The sequence below is a fragment of the Stenella coeruleoalba genome (assembly GCF_951394435.1).
Source record: "Stenella coeruleoalba genome assembly, chromosome: 9".
Classification (NCBI taxonomy): Eukaryota; Metazoa; Chordata; class Mammalia; order Artiodactyla; family Delphinidae; genus Stenella; species Stenella coeruleoalba.
The window spans coordinates 20,953,437-20,971,796 of record NC_137155.1 but is presented as its reverse complement, the minus strand read 5'-3'; the positions used below and the strand labels follow the sequence as shown (position 1 = coordinate 20,971,796).

Below are 18,360 nucleotides of genomic sequence, written 5' to 3'. Positions count from 1 at the left end.
AAATCAAAGACATAATAACTATCTTTCTCTAGATTCCAAAATTTCAGTGCAGCCAAGACAAAATTTTTTCTTTCCCTTTGCCATGTGTTTTGTGGGATTTTTAATTGGCAGTATTTGGTGTATTTGGCCCAATGAGCAGACTGATTTCTTGATACTTGTATAAAATATTGCTCTTTCAGAAACTGAAGTTGGAAATAAAAGTGGCCAAGTTTGAATGATCAAAGTCTGTCAGTGAAGATTCACATCTGCCAAGCCTGTTTCCCTCTTAACAAGTTAGAAGGGCTCTCTCTTCAAACCTTGGACCAGTGTGTATGCAATACTCAGACACATTTTTTTTTAACATCTTTATTGGCGTATAATTGCTATACAATAGTGAGTTAGTTTCTGCCGTACAACAAAGTGAATCAGCTATACATATACACATATCCCCGTATCTGCTCCCTCTTGCATCTCCCTCCCACCCTCCCTATCCCACCCCTCTAGGTGGTCACAGAGCACCTAGCTGATCTCCCTGTGCTATGCGGCAGCTTCCCACTAGCTATCTATTTTACATTTGGTAGTGTATATATGTCCATGCCACTCTCTCACTTCGTCCCAGCTTACCCTTCCCCCCCCCCGTGTCGTCAAGTCCGTTGTCTACATCTGTGAACAGACACGTTTTTAGCACAGCACATTTGTTCTTTCTGCCAGCCATTTGATGAAACTCAGCGACTTAAGGCTGCACCAGTTCAGAAATCCATATGGAAGAAATATCCTGGCAGCGTTCATTTCAGCAAGGCAGCAGGGGCTCTGTAATTTTTCACACAAAGGGGGTGAAGGAGTAGATCAACATAACCTGATACGTTATACTACCAGGTAAGGATTGTTGATTGGCTTGCAGTAGAAGCACTAGCCAGAACACTTTCCAGAAATACCACATAGGGTGACAGCCATCCAGGGTTGAGAGCTTCCTTCACCAACGAGCCCCAACAAAAGACATCCCCCCATCCCTAGTCTGGATACTCAAGACCAGCACCCAGCTCACATTGAAGCAAATAGTATATATTTTTCAAAAACAATTCAAGGAAACAACTTCACAGAATGTTTTCTGGAGCCTTGAAAAAGAGAGGTTTTTCCCCCCCTTTTATATATCGATTTCACATTATCAAAAGCTAGGGCTTCCCTGGTGGCGCAGTGGTTGAGAGTCCGCCTGCCGATGCAGGGGACACGGGTTCGTGCCCCGTTCCGGGAGGATCCCATGTGCCGCGGAGCGGCTGGGCCCTTGAGCCATGGCCACTGAGCCTGCGCGTCTGGACCCTGTGCTCGGCAACGGGAGAGGCCGCAACAGTGAGAGGCCCGCATACCGCAAAAAAAAAAACAACTAAATTCTTCTTTCCTCTGACCAAAAACACTGCTTCTACCTGTCTTAAAAGTGCATGTAGATTGTCGATCAGGTAGCAAACACACACACAGAGTTACACACACTTTCACACATTTGGCAGGAGGCTGCTGTCTGAAATGAAGTGGATGCTCCAGTCCTTTTCATCTCTCTCTCCTTGTTATTCATTTTTCTTGCTCAGTCAGAATGACTGGCAACTGACAGTTTCAGGTAGAGTAGAATAAACTGTTGGAAGGCATACCCATGATCAGTTTCCAGCTGCACCCCAGCCAGCTGTCCCCCATCATTTCAGAGGAGGTTTTATGGCCCACTCCATACACTGTTGGAGTTACTTAAGAAGATGGCACTGGGTCATACCACATTGGCCCCGAAGAGTCATTTATGCAAAAAAGAATCATTCTTGGGACTTCCCTGGTGGTCCTGTGGTTAAGAATCCGCCTTCCAATGCAGGGGACATGGGTTCAATCCCTGGCTGGGGAACCAAGATCCCACATGCCACAGGGCAACTAAGCCCGTGTGCCACAAGTAGAGAGAAGCCCGCGCACGCAACGAAGAGCCCACGCACCTCAACGAAAGATCCCATGTGCCACAACTAAGACCTGACACAGCCAAAATAAATAAATAAATAAATAAATAAATAAATAAAAAGAATCATTCTTCTTCAGGAATACAGGTAATGCTTTTTGAAAATAAACGTGCACATTACTTACTGTCCATGTAAAATGATGAGTCTTTCCCATAAGGTACTTTTGTAGCTCAGGTTTTCATGTGGAGTTGTATGTGGTTGAGCAGATTTCTGTGATGCATCTGCCCACATGTGTGTCCGTACACACAGGAAAACTCTAGAATACATTTTTGTCTTGCTCTCATAAACTTTCATGTCCTGCCAGGGTTTTAAGATATTTTTAATTGTTTTTATTTTCTTCTAGTGGAGTCGTAAGATCTCTTTAATTTTTTTTAACATCTTTATTGGAGTATAATTGCTTGACAATGGTGTATTCATTTCTGCTTTATAACAAAGTGAATCAGCTATACATATACATATATCCCCATATCCCGTCCCTCTTGCATCTCCTTCCTAACCTACCTATCCCTCCCCTCTAGGTGGTCACAAAGCACTGAGCTGATCTCCCTGTGTTATGTGGCTGCTTCCCACTAGCTATCTATTTTACATTTGGTAGTGTATATATATCCATGCCACTCTCTCACTTCGTCCCAGCTTACCCTTCCCCCTCCCCGTGTCCTCAAGTCGATTCTCTATGTCTGCGTGTTTATTCCTGTCCTGTCCCTAAGTTCTTCAGAACCATTTTTTTTTTAAGATTCTATATATATGTGTTAGCATACGGTATTTGTTTTTCTCTTTCTGACTGACTTCACCCTGTATGACAGTGTCTACGTCCATCCATCTCACTACAAATAACTGAATTTCGTTTCTTTTTATGACTGAGTAATATTCCATTGTATATAAGTGCCACATCTTCTTTATCCATTCATCTGTCTCTGGACACTTAGGTTACTTCCATGTCCTGGCTGTTGTAAATAGAGCTACAATGAACATTGTGTAACATGACTTTTTTTTTTTCCATTTATTTTAAAACACTTTAATGTCTTGCATTTAAATTTTCATTTCTCTGCTAGATTTACATAAAGCACTATTTAATTAATTACCTAATTTATAAATGGTAACTATTTTAGACTGTTACTGGTATGTAAAAATGCAATTCCTTTTGTTTCATTTTTTTTATGTCTGACATTCTTATAAACTCTCTAATTCTAATATTTCTGTAACTTAAGAATTTTTTTTTAATATCTTTATTGGAGTAAAATTGCTTTGAGTCTTTTTGAATTATGGTTTTCTCAGGGTATATGCCCAGTAGTGGGATTGCTGGGTCATATGGTAGTTCCATTTTTAGTTTTTTAAGTAACCTCCGTACTGTTCTCCATAGTGGCTGTATCAATTTACATTCCCACCAACAGTGCAAGAGGGTTCCCTTTTCTCCACACCCTCTCGAGCATTTATTGTTTGTAGATTTTTTTAGGATGGCCATTCTGACCCGTGTGAGGTGATACTTCACTGTAGTTTTCATTTGCATTTCTCTAATGATTAGTGATGTTGAGATCCTTTCATGTGTTTGTTGGCAGTCTGTATATCTTCTTTGGAGAAATGTTGATTTAGGTCTTCTGCCCATTTTTGGTTTGGGTTGTTTGTTTTTCTGGTATTGAGTTGCATGAGCTGCTTGTAAATTTTGGAGGTAAATCCTATATCAGTTGCTTCATTTGCAAATATTTTCTCCCATTCTGAGTGTTGTCTTTTCGTCTTATTTATTTATGGTTTCCTTCGCTGTGCAAAAGCTTTTAAGTTGCATTAGGTCCCATTTGCTTATTTTTGTTTTTATTTCCATTTCTCTAGGAGGTGGGTCAAAAAGTATCTTGCTGTGATTTATGTCATGGAGGGTTCTGCCTATGTGTTCCTCTGTGAGTTTTATAGTGCCTGGCCTTACATTTAGATCTTTAATTCATTTTTAGTTTATTTTTTTCTGTGGTGATAGCGAGTGTTCTAATTTCATTCTTTTACATGTAGCTGTCCAGTCTTTCCAACACCACTTATTGAAGAGACTGTCTTTTCTCCATTGTATATTCTTGCCTCCATTATCAAATATAAGGTAATAATATGTCTGTGGGTTTAACTCTGGGCTTTCTATCCTGTTCCATTGATCTATATTTCTGTTTTTGTGCCAGTACCATACTGTCTTGATTACTGTAGCTTTGTAGTATAGTCTGAAGTCAGGGATCCTGATTCCTCCAGCTCTGTTTTTCTTTCTCAAGATTGCTTTGGCTATTTGGGGTCTTTTGTATTTCCATACAGATTGTGAAATTTTTGTTCTAATTCTGTGAAAAATGCCATTGGTAGTTTCATAGGGATTACATTGAATCTGTGGATTGGTTTGGGTAGTATAGTCATTTTCACAATATTGATTCTTCCAATCCAAGAACATGGAATATCTCTCCATCTGTTTGTATCATCTTTAATTTCTTTCATCAGCATCTTATAGTCTTCTACATACAGGTCTTTTGTCTCCTTGGGTAGGTTTATTCCTAGGTATTTTATTCTTTTTCTTGCAGTGGTAAATGGGAGTGTTCCCTTAATTTCTCTTTCAGATTTTTCTTCATTAGTATATAGGCATGCAAGAGATTTCTGTGCATTAATTTTGTATCCTGCTACTTTACCAAATTCATTGATTAGCTCTAGTAGTTTTCTGGTAGCATCTTTAGGACTCTCTATGTATAGTATCATGTCATCTGCAAACAGTGACAGCTTTACTTCTTCTTTTCCAATTAGGATTCCTTTTATTGCTTTTTCTTCTCTGATTGCTGTGGCTAAAACTTCCAAAACTATGTTGAATAGTAATAGTGAGAGTGGGCAACCTTGTCTTCTTCCTGATCTAGTGGAAATGGTTTGAGTTCTTCACTATTGAAAATGATGTTGGCTGTGGGTTTCTCATATATGACTGTTATTTTGTTGAGGTAAGTTCCCTCTATGCCTACTTTCTGCAGGGTTTTTATCATAAATGGGTGTTGAATTTTGTTGAAAGCTTTTTCTGCATCTGTTGAGATGATCATATGGTTTTTCTCCTTCAATTTGTGAATATGGTTTATCACACTGATTGATTTGCATTTATGGAAGATTCCTTGATTCCTGGATTAAACCCCACTTGTCATGGTGTATGATCCTTTAAATGTGCTGTTGGATTCTGTTTGCTAGTATTTTGTTGAGGATTTTGCATCTATGTTCATCAGTGATTTTGGTCTGTAGTTTTCTTATTTTGTGACATCTTTGTCTGGTTTTGGTATCAGGGTGATGGCGGCCTCATAGAATGAGTTTGCAAGTGTTCCTCCCTCTGCTGTGTTTTGGAAGAGTTTGAGAATTATAGGTGTTAGCTCTTCTCTAAGTGTTTGATAGAATTTTCCAGTGAAGCCATCTGGTCCTGGGCTTTGTTCATTGGAAGATTTTTAATCACAGTTTCAATTTCAGTGCTTGTGATTAGTCTGTTTATATTTTCTATTTCTTCCTGGTTCAGTCTTGGAAGGTTGTGCTTTTCTAAGAATCTTTCCATTTCTTCCATGTTGTCCATTTTATTGGCATATAGTTGCTTGTAGTAATCTCTCATAATCCCTGTATTTCTGCAATGTCAGTTGTTACTTCTCCTTTTTCATTTCTAATCTGTTGATTTGAGTCTTCTCCCTTTTTTTCTTGATGAGTCTGGCTAATGGTTTATCACTTTTGTTTATCTTCTCAAAGAACCAGCTTTTAGTTTTATTGATCTTTGCTATCGTTTCCTTCATTTCTTTTTCATTTATTTCTGCTCTGATCTTTATGATTTCTTTCCTTCTGCTAACATTGGGGTTTCTTTGTTTTTCTTTCTCTAATTGCTTTAGGTGTAAGGTTAGGTTGTTTATTTGAGATGTTTCTTTTTTCTTGAGGTAGGATTGTATTGCTATAAACTTTGCTCTTAACTGCTTTTGCTGCATCCCATAGATTTTGGGTCATCATGTTTTCATTGTCATTTGTTTCTAGGAATTTTTTGATTTACTCTTTGTTTTCTTCAGTGATCGCTAGGTTATTTATCAGCGTGTTGCTTAGACTCCATGAGTTTATGTTTTTTACAGTTTTTTCCTGTAATTGATATCTAGTCTCCTAACTTTGTGCTCAGAAAAGATACTTAATATGATTTCAGTTTTCTTAAATTTACCAAGGCTTGATTTGTGACCCCAGACGTAATCTATCCTGGAGAATGTTTCATGAGCACTTGAGAAGAAAGTGTATTCTGTTGTGTTTGGATGGAATGTCCTATAAGTATCAGTTATGTCCCTCTTGTTTAATGTATCATTTAAAGCTTGTTTTGCGTTATTTATTTTTGTTTTGGATGATCTGTCCACTGGTGAAAGTGGCATGTTAAAGTCCCCTACTATGATTGTGTTACTGTTGATCTCCCCTTTTATGGCTGTTAGCATTTGCCTTATGTATTGAGGTGCTCCTCTTTTGGGTGCATAAATATTTACAATTGTAATATCTTCTTCTTGGATTGATCCTTTGATCATTATGTAGTGTCCTTCTTTGTCTCTTATAATAGTCTTTATTTTAGAGTCTATTTTGTCTGATATGAGAATTGCTAGTCCATCTTTCTTTTGATTTCCATTGGCATGGAATAGCTTTTTCCATTCTCTCACTTTCAGTCTGTATGTGTCCCTAGGTCTGAAGTGGGTCTCTTGTAGACAGCATATATATATGGGTCTTGTTTTTGTATCCATTCAGCCAGTCTATGTCTTTTTGTGGGAGCGTTTAATCCATTTACATTTAAGGTAATTATCAACATGTATGTTCCTATTACCATTTTCTTAATTGTTTGATGTTTGTTATTGTCGGTCTCTTCCTTCTCTTGTGTTTCCTGCCTAGAGAAGTTCCCTTAGCATTTGTTTTAAAGCTGGTTTGTTGGTGCTGAATTCTCTTAGCTTTTGCTTGTCTGTAAATGTTTTAATTTCTCCGTTGAATCTGAATGAGATCCTTGCTGGGTAGAGTAATCTTTGCTGTAGGTTTTTCCGTTTCATCACTTTAAATATGTCCTGCCACTCCTTTCTGGCTTGCAGAGGTTCTGCTGAAAGATCAACTGTTAACCTTATGCTCATTCCCTTGTATGTTATTTGTTGTTTTTCTCTTGCTGCTTTTAATATTTTTTCTTTGTATTTAATTTTTGATAGTTTGATTAATATGTGTCTTGGTGTGTTTGTCCTTGGATTTATCCTGTATGGGACTCTGTGCTTCCTGGACTTGATTGCCTCTTTCCTTTCCCATATTAGGGAAGTTTTCAACTCTAATCTCCTCAAATGTTTTCTCAGTTCCTTTTTTTTCTCTTCTTCTGGGACCCCTATAATTTGAATGTTGGTGTGTTTAATGTTATCCAGAGGTCTGTGAGACTGTTCTCAATTATTTTCATTCTTTTTTCTTTATTCTGCTCCGAGGTAGTTATTTCCACTATATTACCTTCCATGTCCCTTTCCGTTCTTCTGCCTCCGTTATTCTGCTATTGATTCCTTCTAGAGAAGTTTTAATTTTATTTATTGTGTTGTTCATCATTGTTTCTTTGCTCTTTGGTTCTTCTAGTTCCGTGTTAAATGTTTCTTGTATTTTCTCCATTCTATTTCCAAGATTTTGGATCATCTTTACCATCATTACTCTGAATTCTTTTTCAGGTAGACTGACTATTTCCTCTTCATTTGTTTCGTCTGGTGGCTTTTTACCTTGCTGCTTCATCTGTTGTTTGTTTCTCTGTCTTCTCATTTTGCTTAACGTACTGTGTTTGGGGTCTCCTTTTCTCAGGCTGCAGGTTTATAGTTCCCATTGTTTTTGGTGTCTGCCCCAGTGGGTAAGGTTGGTTCAATGGGTTTGTAGGCCTGCTGGTGGTGGGTACTAGTGCCTGTGTTCTGGTGGATGAGTCTGGATCTTGTCTTTCTGGAGGGCAGGACCACATCCGGTGGTGTGTTTTGGAGTGTCTGTGACGTTCTTCTGATTTTAGGCAGCCTCTCTGCTAATGGGTGGAGTTCTGTTCCTTTCTTGCTAGTTGTTTGGGTGTCCAGCACTGTAGCTTGCTGGTCGTTGAGTGGAGCTGGGTCTTAGCATTGAGATGGAGATCTCTGGTAGAGCTTTTGCCATTTGATATTACTTGGGACCAGGAGGTCTTTGGTGGACCAAAGTTATCTTTAGATGCAGGAACCTATTTTCATTTTATAGGGTCCCTCTGATAATATATTTGTCTCTTTTTCTTGTCTTTGTTTAAAAGTCATTGCATTCTTTTAGGAAAATAGATTCACTGAACATTTTATGATATTGAATTCCTAACGTGAGGAAGCTATTTAGAAAGCCTCTGCTCTTTGGAGTTTTGCAAAGAAAAAAAGAAACAAAAACAGTCTTTTGTACTTTTTTTTGTGGCTTTACTTATAGTTTTTTTTTTACTTATAGTTTTAATCTGAAGTGTTGTTTCATCTCTGCCAGATCAGCAAATAATCAGTGTCTTTAGATTCTCTTAGAATGTATTTCTTTCTTCCTCCTTTCCAACAAAGTAAAATGCAAGTATTTAAATATATCTTACCACTCAGTGCCAAACACAAAAGAAATGTAAATATATCGTCAGCCTAATTCACATCTGCCAGAGTAATTGTCGGATGCATGCTGATTAAACATAATTTTTTTTTAACGAAGCTTTTAATTAGGCATCTGCACCAGGTCACACAGATGAAATTATAAAATATGATTAAGAAGGCTTTCATTCTTTTGAGAAACACGGAGCCATGCCAACGTCTTGGTATCCTTTTGCCTATAGATAAGAGTGTTAGAATCACTGGCTGTTTGTCAGAAATCAAGGAACCTTGGGGTAAGCCCCCAAAGGCCTGTCACTTGTCTGTTTAACAGCACCAGTGAAATTTCCCAATGCCTTATATGAGTGCAGTAGAAGGGCTTTCCACATTCTCTTCAGAAGGAACTTTTAAAGCTGCACCTTTGAAACTACCTTTTCTGATTTTCCATGCATGGAAAGAAACTAGACCAAGGAAAGTTAAATTTCTTGCCCCAAATCACATAGCTATTGATATAATTTATAATATAGCTTATGATGGTTACAGAGTTCTGTGGGTTACAGTGCCCTGTCACCTCTCTGCGTCAGCATCCTCAAAGCCTTCTTCCAAACAGCTCATTTTGGAGCACTGCAGAAAGTGGACTGGGATATTACAGTTGATTCCCCAGTTTGCAATTATTTGCTTCACTGCTTCCCTCTATTAACTTGAGTAATCAAAAGAATATTGCATTTCATCTCTCAATTTTCATATTCAGGAATTAAGGGTATTTTACCCAGCATGTCAGTTGGTACGATTGGAGGGACACAAAAGTGTCCCCAAGTAAAAATATGTCCTGGTCTGTTTGAAATTCTTAACATTTGTGTTAAAGCTTGGGTTCAATTCCTAAATCTTACCTAATTACCAGGGTTCAGTTCTCCTAGGCTCAGTTTCCACATGTATAAAATACAGGTAACAATGGTAATAACCTCAAATGGATTTCTGAAGGATCAGGTAAAATAGAATTTGTTAAATGTCAGATAAATATTAAATGTATTAAAATGGTAGCCACTATGGTCAGAGAAGCTCTAGGTGAGGTTAATGTGGTTAGAAATGTAGAAGAATTAAGATGTCAGGAAGAGTAACACACAGGAAGAGGTCACTAACTCTCAACAATAAATGGTGGTCAGAAAGATGATCCAAAAAATGAAGTTGGTCTCACAGGGTAACTAGGAGTTTGTTAGTGGAGACAAAGCATGGGAAGAGTGAGAGGATGGAATGATGTAGCATGTGTAGGACACAGCCCTGAGCTTGGCCCAACTAAAGTACAGAGTAGGTTGGAAAGAGGCAAGAAATGGTGAAAATGTAGACTGAGAGCCTTATATGCTGAGCTAGAGAACTTGGACTCTATTCTCTTTTTATGAGCAGGCACTGAAAGATATTAAGTAGAAAGGACATCAGAGAGTATGGTATGAAAAATGAGTTGATAGAGAGGCAGGTGGAAGGCAGTGCCCAGTGCTTTAAAGTCCCTGAAACGAATGCCTGTGACCTGCAGAATAGTAACACTCTCCTGGTTCCTGAGACGATCCTGACCAGAAGAGGGGGCTTAATAACAACTCCATGTAATCCTAGTCAATATGGGGTGAAATTAGGTAACCCCATAATCCCACAGACTCATTGAGTCATTCCATATGCTAGGCTTCCCTCTCCTCCTTCCCTAGTCTCTCCTGCTATGACATCAGGAAGACCAGCTAAGGGACTGTTCCAGGAGTTCATACAATGGGTAAGTTCCCAACCTAGGGTGGTAGAACAATTGCAGACATAGCTAAGAGGTAGAATCCAAGGACCTTAGTGTTAGAATTTCAGAGTGAAGAAAATGTCTTAGAAATCATCTGGTTCAATCTTCTCTATTTATGCTATGGTGCCTGACTCATGGTAGTAAATCTTTGCTGAATAAATTAGTAAACAAATGAGAGATAAGACCCAGAGAATGACACCACTAATTATTGGCATACCTGGCATAAACTTTCTGCCGTAAGCATAAACCTTCTGACTCCTAAATCAGTGCTCTCTCCATTATGCCACACTTGGTTTTATAATGTAAAAAAAAAAAAAGGAAGAAAGAGGATTAAAACATCTTATTTTAGTGCTACAGATCAATTCAACTCATTTTCATTCACAATGTCATTTATAATGTAGCACATAAGAATTAACCTAAAATTCTCCTGATGAAGGCTTTTGTCCTGCCTTCTATACCTTCCATAACCTAAGTATTTGCTTTTGCATTTCTGCAAAATTTGTTGGTGTCTGCAGTAATGCTCTTTGCAAGACAGATGTTTAAAGTCAATAGAATGATGGTAAGTTCCAGAACCTCCAAGATGGAATCTTCTCCAATTGATGGCTGTTTTAATAACTTTCACTCTGAAGAGGCCATTTGGGAATTTTAGAAACTGCTTTAAATTATTCCAAAAGACTGATGCTTCCACTTTTATGAGAATGGAAATTGAGGAAATAGTGATTTTTAGCAAAAGAAATTAGATTTAGGCATAAGGAAAAACTTTGTGGCAATAAGAAGCATTGAACCCTGTAACAAATTCATCAGGAAAACTGAGAAAGCAAGGCAAAAGCCCCTGTATCTGGGGGATACTTGTCATCAGACCTTTCTCACTTTGTGACATAGTTGAGAAAATGCCAAGACCCTCACGTGTGGATGCTCTACATTCCATCCACCACCACCCCTGACAGCCCCTGCCACACAGTTCACCCATCCTCTGTCCTGATCCCTCCACCCTAGCCACATTGTTACTTCTATTCCAGAAGGGAATGAGGAGTCTGAGGATACTTTCATGAGGCACTAGTCTTCCTTGTTGGGAAACAGTGTATTCAGCTACAAGGATGAACATTATCTGTCCTCTCAAATTTCTGCAAGCAAACTGCCAAATAATTTAATAAAATTCAGCAGTTTCTTTTTTTAAAACTGAGCTACTTATTCTTTCTCCTTCTTAGGATATTCTTGCTTTCCACTCTTTATCAGTCATTTGTTAAAAATTTTTAATATGTATATTTATATATCATGATAGCTGAGCATTTTCACAGACATCTCTTTCCTATAAGGTAGATAGAACAGCTATTGTTAGCCCATTTTATAGATGATGAAACTGGTGAATGACTTTCTCAAAGAACAACCCAAGGAGACCCAGCTTTAATTTTATTTGTCTATCTGACATACCACAGTGCTTCACTTTGGGGAATACATTTTATCAAGAACAGTTATTTTCAATTTAATAGAAGTGATGAGTGGCACATGCCCAAAAGTACATGTCAAAATTTATTATGTTTTGGGGGGTTATAGAATAGAGGGAAAATGAATATTCAATATTATAATAAAATTGCCTGTTATAATAAAATCATATAGTTATTATAAAAAACACAAACTAACACAAGCTTCAGAAAGAAGAATGGGCAGTCAAATTGTATTAGCTGGAGAGGAAACTCAAAAAATAGTAATTTTTCAATGTAAAATACATGTAATTGGTGGGATGGGAGTAGTCAGTGAGATTTTTTTTTTTCTTTTAACAAAAATCTATATGACTTGACAAAAACAAGTTAGAAACACAGCAGTGAATTTAGCTGTGAAATCCAATCCAGTTTTTATTTTCCTAAGTCTTTCTATCCTTTATTTAATGAGAATTTATCCTAAATACCTAAAAAGTTCTCAGCATAGTAATGATACTCTATATTTTACGGAAAAAACTTGGAACAGGTAGAAAACTCTCACAAAGGAATAAAGTTGGAGGTGAGTCTGTAGTCGCAAACGTGAGACAGGAGCAATCTGTGTAGGAATAATGGAAGGTATCTTTGAAGAGGTCAGGAAAGAAAGGAATTATCTGGAATGAAGTTATACATAGAAAAGACGTGCACTTGAGGGTAGAGGAACAGCAGGATTCAAATAAAAAGGCAAGTTATCAAGTTATGAATTATGAACAGTAAAGATACCAGCTTCCCAAGAAAGGTAACTTATTGGGGGGGTGAATACAAACACAAGTTGGAAAGGCTAGTGGTAAAGAGTGTTAAGCAGTAGGTCTGAAGATTGAGTGGCTTGAAGTTAATAGGAGGAGACAGTAGGATCAGAATGGAGTGTGAAGTGAACTATTCTAGTCTGGTCCAAGGTGGTGCGTAAGGAAGGTAGACAGCAGGTGGCAAGTGAGAGCAGCTGAAAAAGAAGATTGTATAGCCTCAGTGACTCAAAGAAGGTGGGAGCAGAGGAAAGAGGTCTAAAAATAACTCCATTTTAAGCAATCAGTGCTCTACTAAAGAGTGCTCTATTTTATCCAAAATGATGAAGTACCCAAGAGGTATCCAATATTGTATTTTGATTTCCATGACTAAGAAAGAAACCAATTACCTTAGAACATTTTCTCATACAGGCCAGCAGTTTACACTTCCTGCTTCATCAGCCTCACTCTCCTTCACTTGCACTTTGAAATCCCATAACTGGGAATCAGGTCATAATGAGATCAGCCCTGTTGGGGACACCAAGCTCATCAGTCACACCAAATTTGACCAATAGACCTGAAGGCAATAGCCCTAAAACCATCTGGCCTCAATATGTCCTAAAGTGAATGGCCATATAGGAAACAATGTAACCTTGCAGGCAATATGGCGATGAAAATGTGTGCTAGGCTCTCAAAAGAAATGCAGCCTCTTATTTTTATGGAGAACCTTTCTTTGGTAAAATTAAAAGTGTTTTCATAAGGATGATCTCATTCTCACAGTAGCCCTGTGAAGAGGAAATGGAGGAGATATTTTAATTCTCATTTTATAAAAGAATAAATTGAGAGATGGAGACATCAAGTGACTCTTTTTCCATTCTCCCGTTTAAGTAGGCCAACAGGGTTAGACCTGGAGCCGGTTTTCCTAACGACGTCCGTTTCTGTGCTCATGAGCCCAGTCTACCTCAGGACTTGGCGTGGCACCATCAGAAGGCACATACCAGGTGGCTCATATTTTTACTTCACAACATGTAAATGACATTCATACAGCATGGTCTATAAATATCCTACCCAATGAGTTCTCCCTCTGAATAAGCAAATGTTTGCTTACGTCTCCATCTACAATAGTTTTGGCATAACACAGTGTCTAGGCATCCATTTCCTTTTTTTAAAAAAAATAAATTTATGTTTTTTTTTTTTTTTAATTTTTGGCTGCGTTGGGTCTTCGTTGCTGCGCACGGGCTTTCTCTAGTTGCAGCGAGCAGGGGCTACTCTCCGTTGCGGTGCACAGGCTTCTTGTTGTCACGGCTTCTCTTGTTGCAGAGCGTGGGCTCTAGAGCACAGGCTCAGTAGTTGTGGCGCACGGGCTTAGTTGCTCCGCAGCATGTGGGGTCTTCCTGGGCCAGGGATCGAACCCGTGTCCCCTGAATTGGTAGGTGGATTCTTAACCACTATACCACCAGGGAAGCCCTAGGCATCCATTTACTTTTAAAGTGAGCAGTTAAGTAGTGTCAAGTTGTTAGATAGTTCTGTCCTGTGATAACTGGCCCCTCATCTTTTACATTCAGAAACCTTCTGAGTAGCTCCACAAAGGTATTATTGCAGGGTCCTTTATCACTTGCTTGCTTGATGACTTGAAAAATTGCTCTGAGTGGAAAATATCCATAAATTTTAGAAGGCAGTCTTACTAAGAACCACAAATAGTTCTTATTCTGTTTCTAAATAGCAAGATCACATTAAAACTCACTATAATAGATAATATTAATCACTATAATTCAAATAACTACTCTTTAGACCTGGCAGGGAACTGTGAGAGCTTTGAACTTAGTTCTTTTTTCCTGTGAATTTCTGGCATAGCAGAAGGAAGAATAAAGCATGCTTGGGGGCTGGGGAGTTTGTTAACTGTGATTAAAGTTAGGGAGAGCTATAGAGGAGAATGGCATTTGTTACTTTCCTGCCTTTCACTTGCCCACTCAGGAACTCATATTCATCCTTAATTATGACTGTGGTGGGAATATCTTGGTGGGACTGTCCTGATTTCATAGACGGATATAACCAAGGACAGATAATAATTAGTGAAATAGCAATTATCCTTCGCATAACAATTTACAGCTTACAGACACTTTCACCTGTGTGATCTCATTTGCTATTTCCTGTAGCACACTAAGTTGCTATTATTATTGTTCCTCATTACTTCTGAAGAATGAGTCACAGAGGATTTAAATTAGTTTTGAAAGTCACACAGCTAGTAAGTGATGGAGCTGGGAATCAGTCCAAAGACGTTTGGTTCCCTATTCCATGTAATGTCTACTATACCATGCAGCCTCCCAAACCTACAGAGGGTGTTGGATCGAGAATGGAGGTGGGCAGAAAAATAGTCAATGTGTTTAAAAACAGAAGACTAACCTAATAGGAAAAACGGGGAAAGGAGAGGTACTAAAGAGAAAACCCAAATGGCCAATAAACATATGAAAAGATGCTCACCCTTACTAGCAGAGTGGGAAATGCAAATTAAAACCATGATCACACCCATTAGATTATTGAAAATTAAAAGTCTGAGAATGGCAAGCATTGTGTCAGATGGGGAGCAATGAAAATTCTGATACCCTACCGAGGGGAGTGAAAACCGATTTGACCAATTTTGTCAGCCATTTCCCGTTTCTAACAAAGTTGAAGACACAACTGGCCTGTGTCCAGCAATTCTACCCCGAGGTAGATACCTCACAAAAACTCTCCCATATGTGCATAAGGGCCATGGAAAGAGGTTCATAGCAGAGTTATCTTTAATAGCCCAAAATTCACAAGAACCCCAGTGTCCACTAACAAAAGAATGGATAAATATTAATAAATAATGATGTAGTCATCCAACAGATATTATATTGCAATGAAAGTTAATGAACTAGAGGTAAATGTATCAAAAGAGATAAGTATCATAAATACATTTGGAGAGATTACAGAAGATTAATATGTATACCATTTACAAAAGGTTTAAAATATGCAAAAACATTTTAAGAGATATTATTTAGTGGTTAAACTGTGTAGGGTTTATGTGTACCGAGATATGTCATAAAAATGTAAAGTACATGTGATTAACAAACCTCAAATGCGGGACAATGGTTACCTTTGGAAAGGGCAGTAAAGGAGGGCAAGTGGGAGAGGATGCTACCCAGGGGGCTTCAACTGATATAAGCAATGTTCTAATCATTAAGCTGGATGGTAGTACACAAGTATTTATAGTCTTTCAACCTTTCAGTGTATAAATATATATAGTAACTTTAAAAATAGAAGGGGCAAGGAGGAGAAGAAAAAAAGTTTGTCTGGATCAGATACTTCTCTGGGACTCTGGCATGACCTTAACCAGTTAAAAATGATGCCAAAACATTCCCAACTGCCACGGTCTGTTGAGAAGTCACTGTAGCAGAGTGGATGCCCATCCCAATTCAGTCCTGAGTCATGGCCCAGTGTCCCAGACATTACACCAGCACCCTCTCTGAAAGACATAATTGAAGAGTGATTCCACCTGACCAATCACATAGTCTGTGACATTTTCCAGAATGAGACCTAACCTGGATCACTGAAAATGTTATTTTGTTTTGTTTCATTTTGTTTGTTTGTTTTTGCTTTTCTGTCTATATCTTTAGCACTTTCAAGCAGTTCTCTAGCATTTGGGAAGAGTGTTAGCTGAGAGTATGTAGTTAAGGGCATTTTACTCAGCAATGTTCTATTCATAGAATTATTTATTTTTAAAGTGTATTTAGTGGAGAAATCATTTTGTATCAGACAACTAAGAGAAGCCAAAAAAGTATTTAACTCTGAAAATTCAACTCTGTTTTTCATTTTTGATGTTTGCAATTTTGATGGGCAATGATGTCTCAGAATGAAATCCCTAGCCATTTACACTACCCATTTCAGAAGTATCCTGATAGACTGATAACTGTTGAATTACTCATTTGACAATCTGTGAAAACATGTCTTTTAATCTCTCATATACTCTTCAGCATAGTCAGGCACAATCTCAATTTGCAAGTTCAATTCTCAAATATTATGGGTTTTGAGGGTAAAAATATCAATCCATGATAGAGCAGTGCTCCGAAAATAAAACTGTTATTCATACATAATTGAATTTTTTAAACAACATCTCAAACAAACATGTTTTCCCTGCATTTTAAGAAGGAAATATTGTCTTTCTGGATATATTTTATAATGAATAATTTGCCTTCAGGACATTTTTAATAACATAAAGTTAACTTCTGATCAGTGGGCTTCTGTAACTCTGTGATTAAATTCATTGGGGAGAAAGGACAAATGCCTTTTTTGAAAAGATCTGCAGAAATATCACTTTATCTAAGATGGGAGGATGTCTTTGGAAGCTTCCTCTTTGAAAGCCAGGGTCTCACATCCCCTTCCTCCTATTTTAGCAACAATAATATTGATAATGGTCCACGTTTATTGAGCACTCACCATATGGCAGGCATTGTGCCAAGCCCTTTTCCTGCATCATCTCATTTCACCCTCACAGCAGCTTTACAAATGAGGAACTGTGGCTCAAAGCAGGTAAGTCACTTGCCCAGTCGCACAGATCTGCTAAGTAGTAGAGCCAGGATATGGACCCAGATCGCTGATCCCTTAATCTGTCCTCTTGATCTTTACTTGTGTAGACGTGGAACCTTTGCAATTACACTTTGCTATAGAGAGATAAAATAAAGTGGGCAAAATATTTTCCTCTTCCATAAAAAGGAAAAAAAAAGACAGTTGACTCAGACAAGTGAGAGCAAAAAACCCATATACTGGGCTTTGTCCTTCATCCAAAACTTATGACTACCACTTCTCAATAATTTGAAAATTCTATTAACTGATTTGCCCTGAAGATGAAAAAGAAGCATAGAATGTGTGCTTCTTCAAGGTACAAATTCTTGTAAACTTTTCTTTCTGAATATGGAGTTGTTTCTGAACTTCAGGAATAACCAAATAGCTTTTTTTTTCAGCATTTAATCACTATATTTGTTGGCAGACCTGTTGTAACCTTGAGTCACCTACAGGGAATTTAAATACTATTCTAATTGATCTTCTCACTGCTTACTGAGAAACACAGCACCGTCTTTCACTAGTCTCATAAATAATTCCATTTCTCTATGTCAGCGTTAATTGAACTTACCTCATGTTGTCAATCTCTTTCTTTTTTTCCCTTGCAGGTGATGTCATTGTCTATATTAATGAAGTTTGTGTCCTTGGACACACTCATGCAGATGTAGTCAAACTTTTCCAGTCTGTTCCTATTGGTCAGAGTGTCAACTTAGTGTTGTGTCGTGGCTACCCTTTGCCCTTTGATCCTGAAGATCCTGCTAACAGCATGGTGCCACCCCTTGCAATAATGGAGAGGCCACCTCCAGTGATGGTCAATGGAAGACATAACTATGAAACATATTTGGAATACATTTCTCGGACCTCACAGTCGGTTCCAGATATAACAGATCGGCCGCCTCATACTTTGCACTCAATGCCAGCTGATGGTCAGCTAGATAGCACGTATCCACCACCTGTCCATGACGACAATGTATCTATGGCTTCATCTGGGGCCACCCAAGCTGAACTTATGACCTTAACCATTGTGAAAGGTGCCCAGGGCTTTGGCTTCACCATTGCAGACAGTCCTACAGGACAGCGGGTGAAACAAATACTTGACATTCAGGGATGCCCTGGCCTGTGTGAAGGCGACCTCATTGTTGAGATCAACCAGCAGAATGTACAGAACCTGAGCCATACGGAAGTAGTGGATATACTTAAGGACTGTCCCATTGGAAGCGAGACTTCTTTGATTATCCATCGAGGAGGTAAGATAAACACTGGCTCAACAATCAGTATGCAGGTGAAGTAGTAGAACCTTTA

At 38.3% G+C, this 18,360-nt stretch overlaps 1 protein-coding gene across 11 annotated transcripts in view; it reads left to right on the top strand.

Annotated features, from left to right (window-relative positions):
* MAGI2 (membrane associated guanylate kinase, WW and PDZ domain containing 2) overlaps positions 1-18,360 on the top strand; it is a 1,347,997-nt gene that overhangs the window by 1,095,291 nt on the left and 234,346 nt on the right. For all 11 annotated transcript variants that reach the window (XM_079931544.1, XM_079931541.1, XM_079931547.1 and 8 more), the window contains one exon: positions 17,667-18,305. In XM_079931544.1, coding sequence (XP_079787670.1) covers positions 17,667-18,305 — 639 coding nt within the window. The remainder of the gene's footprint in view (positions 1-17,666; positions 18,306-18,360) is intronic.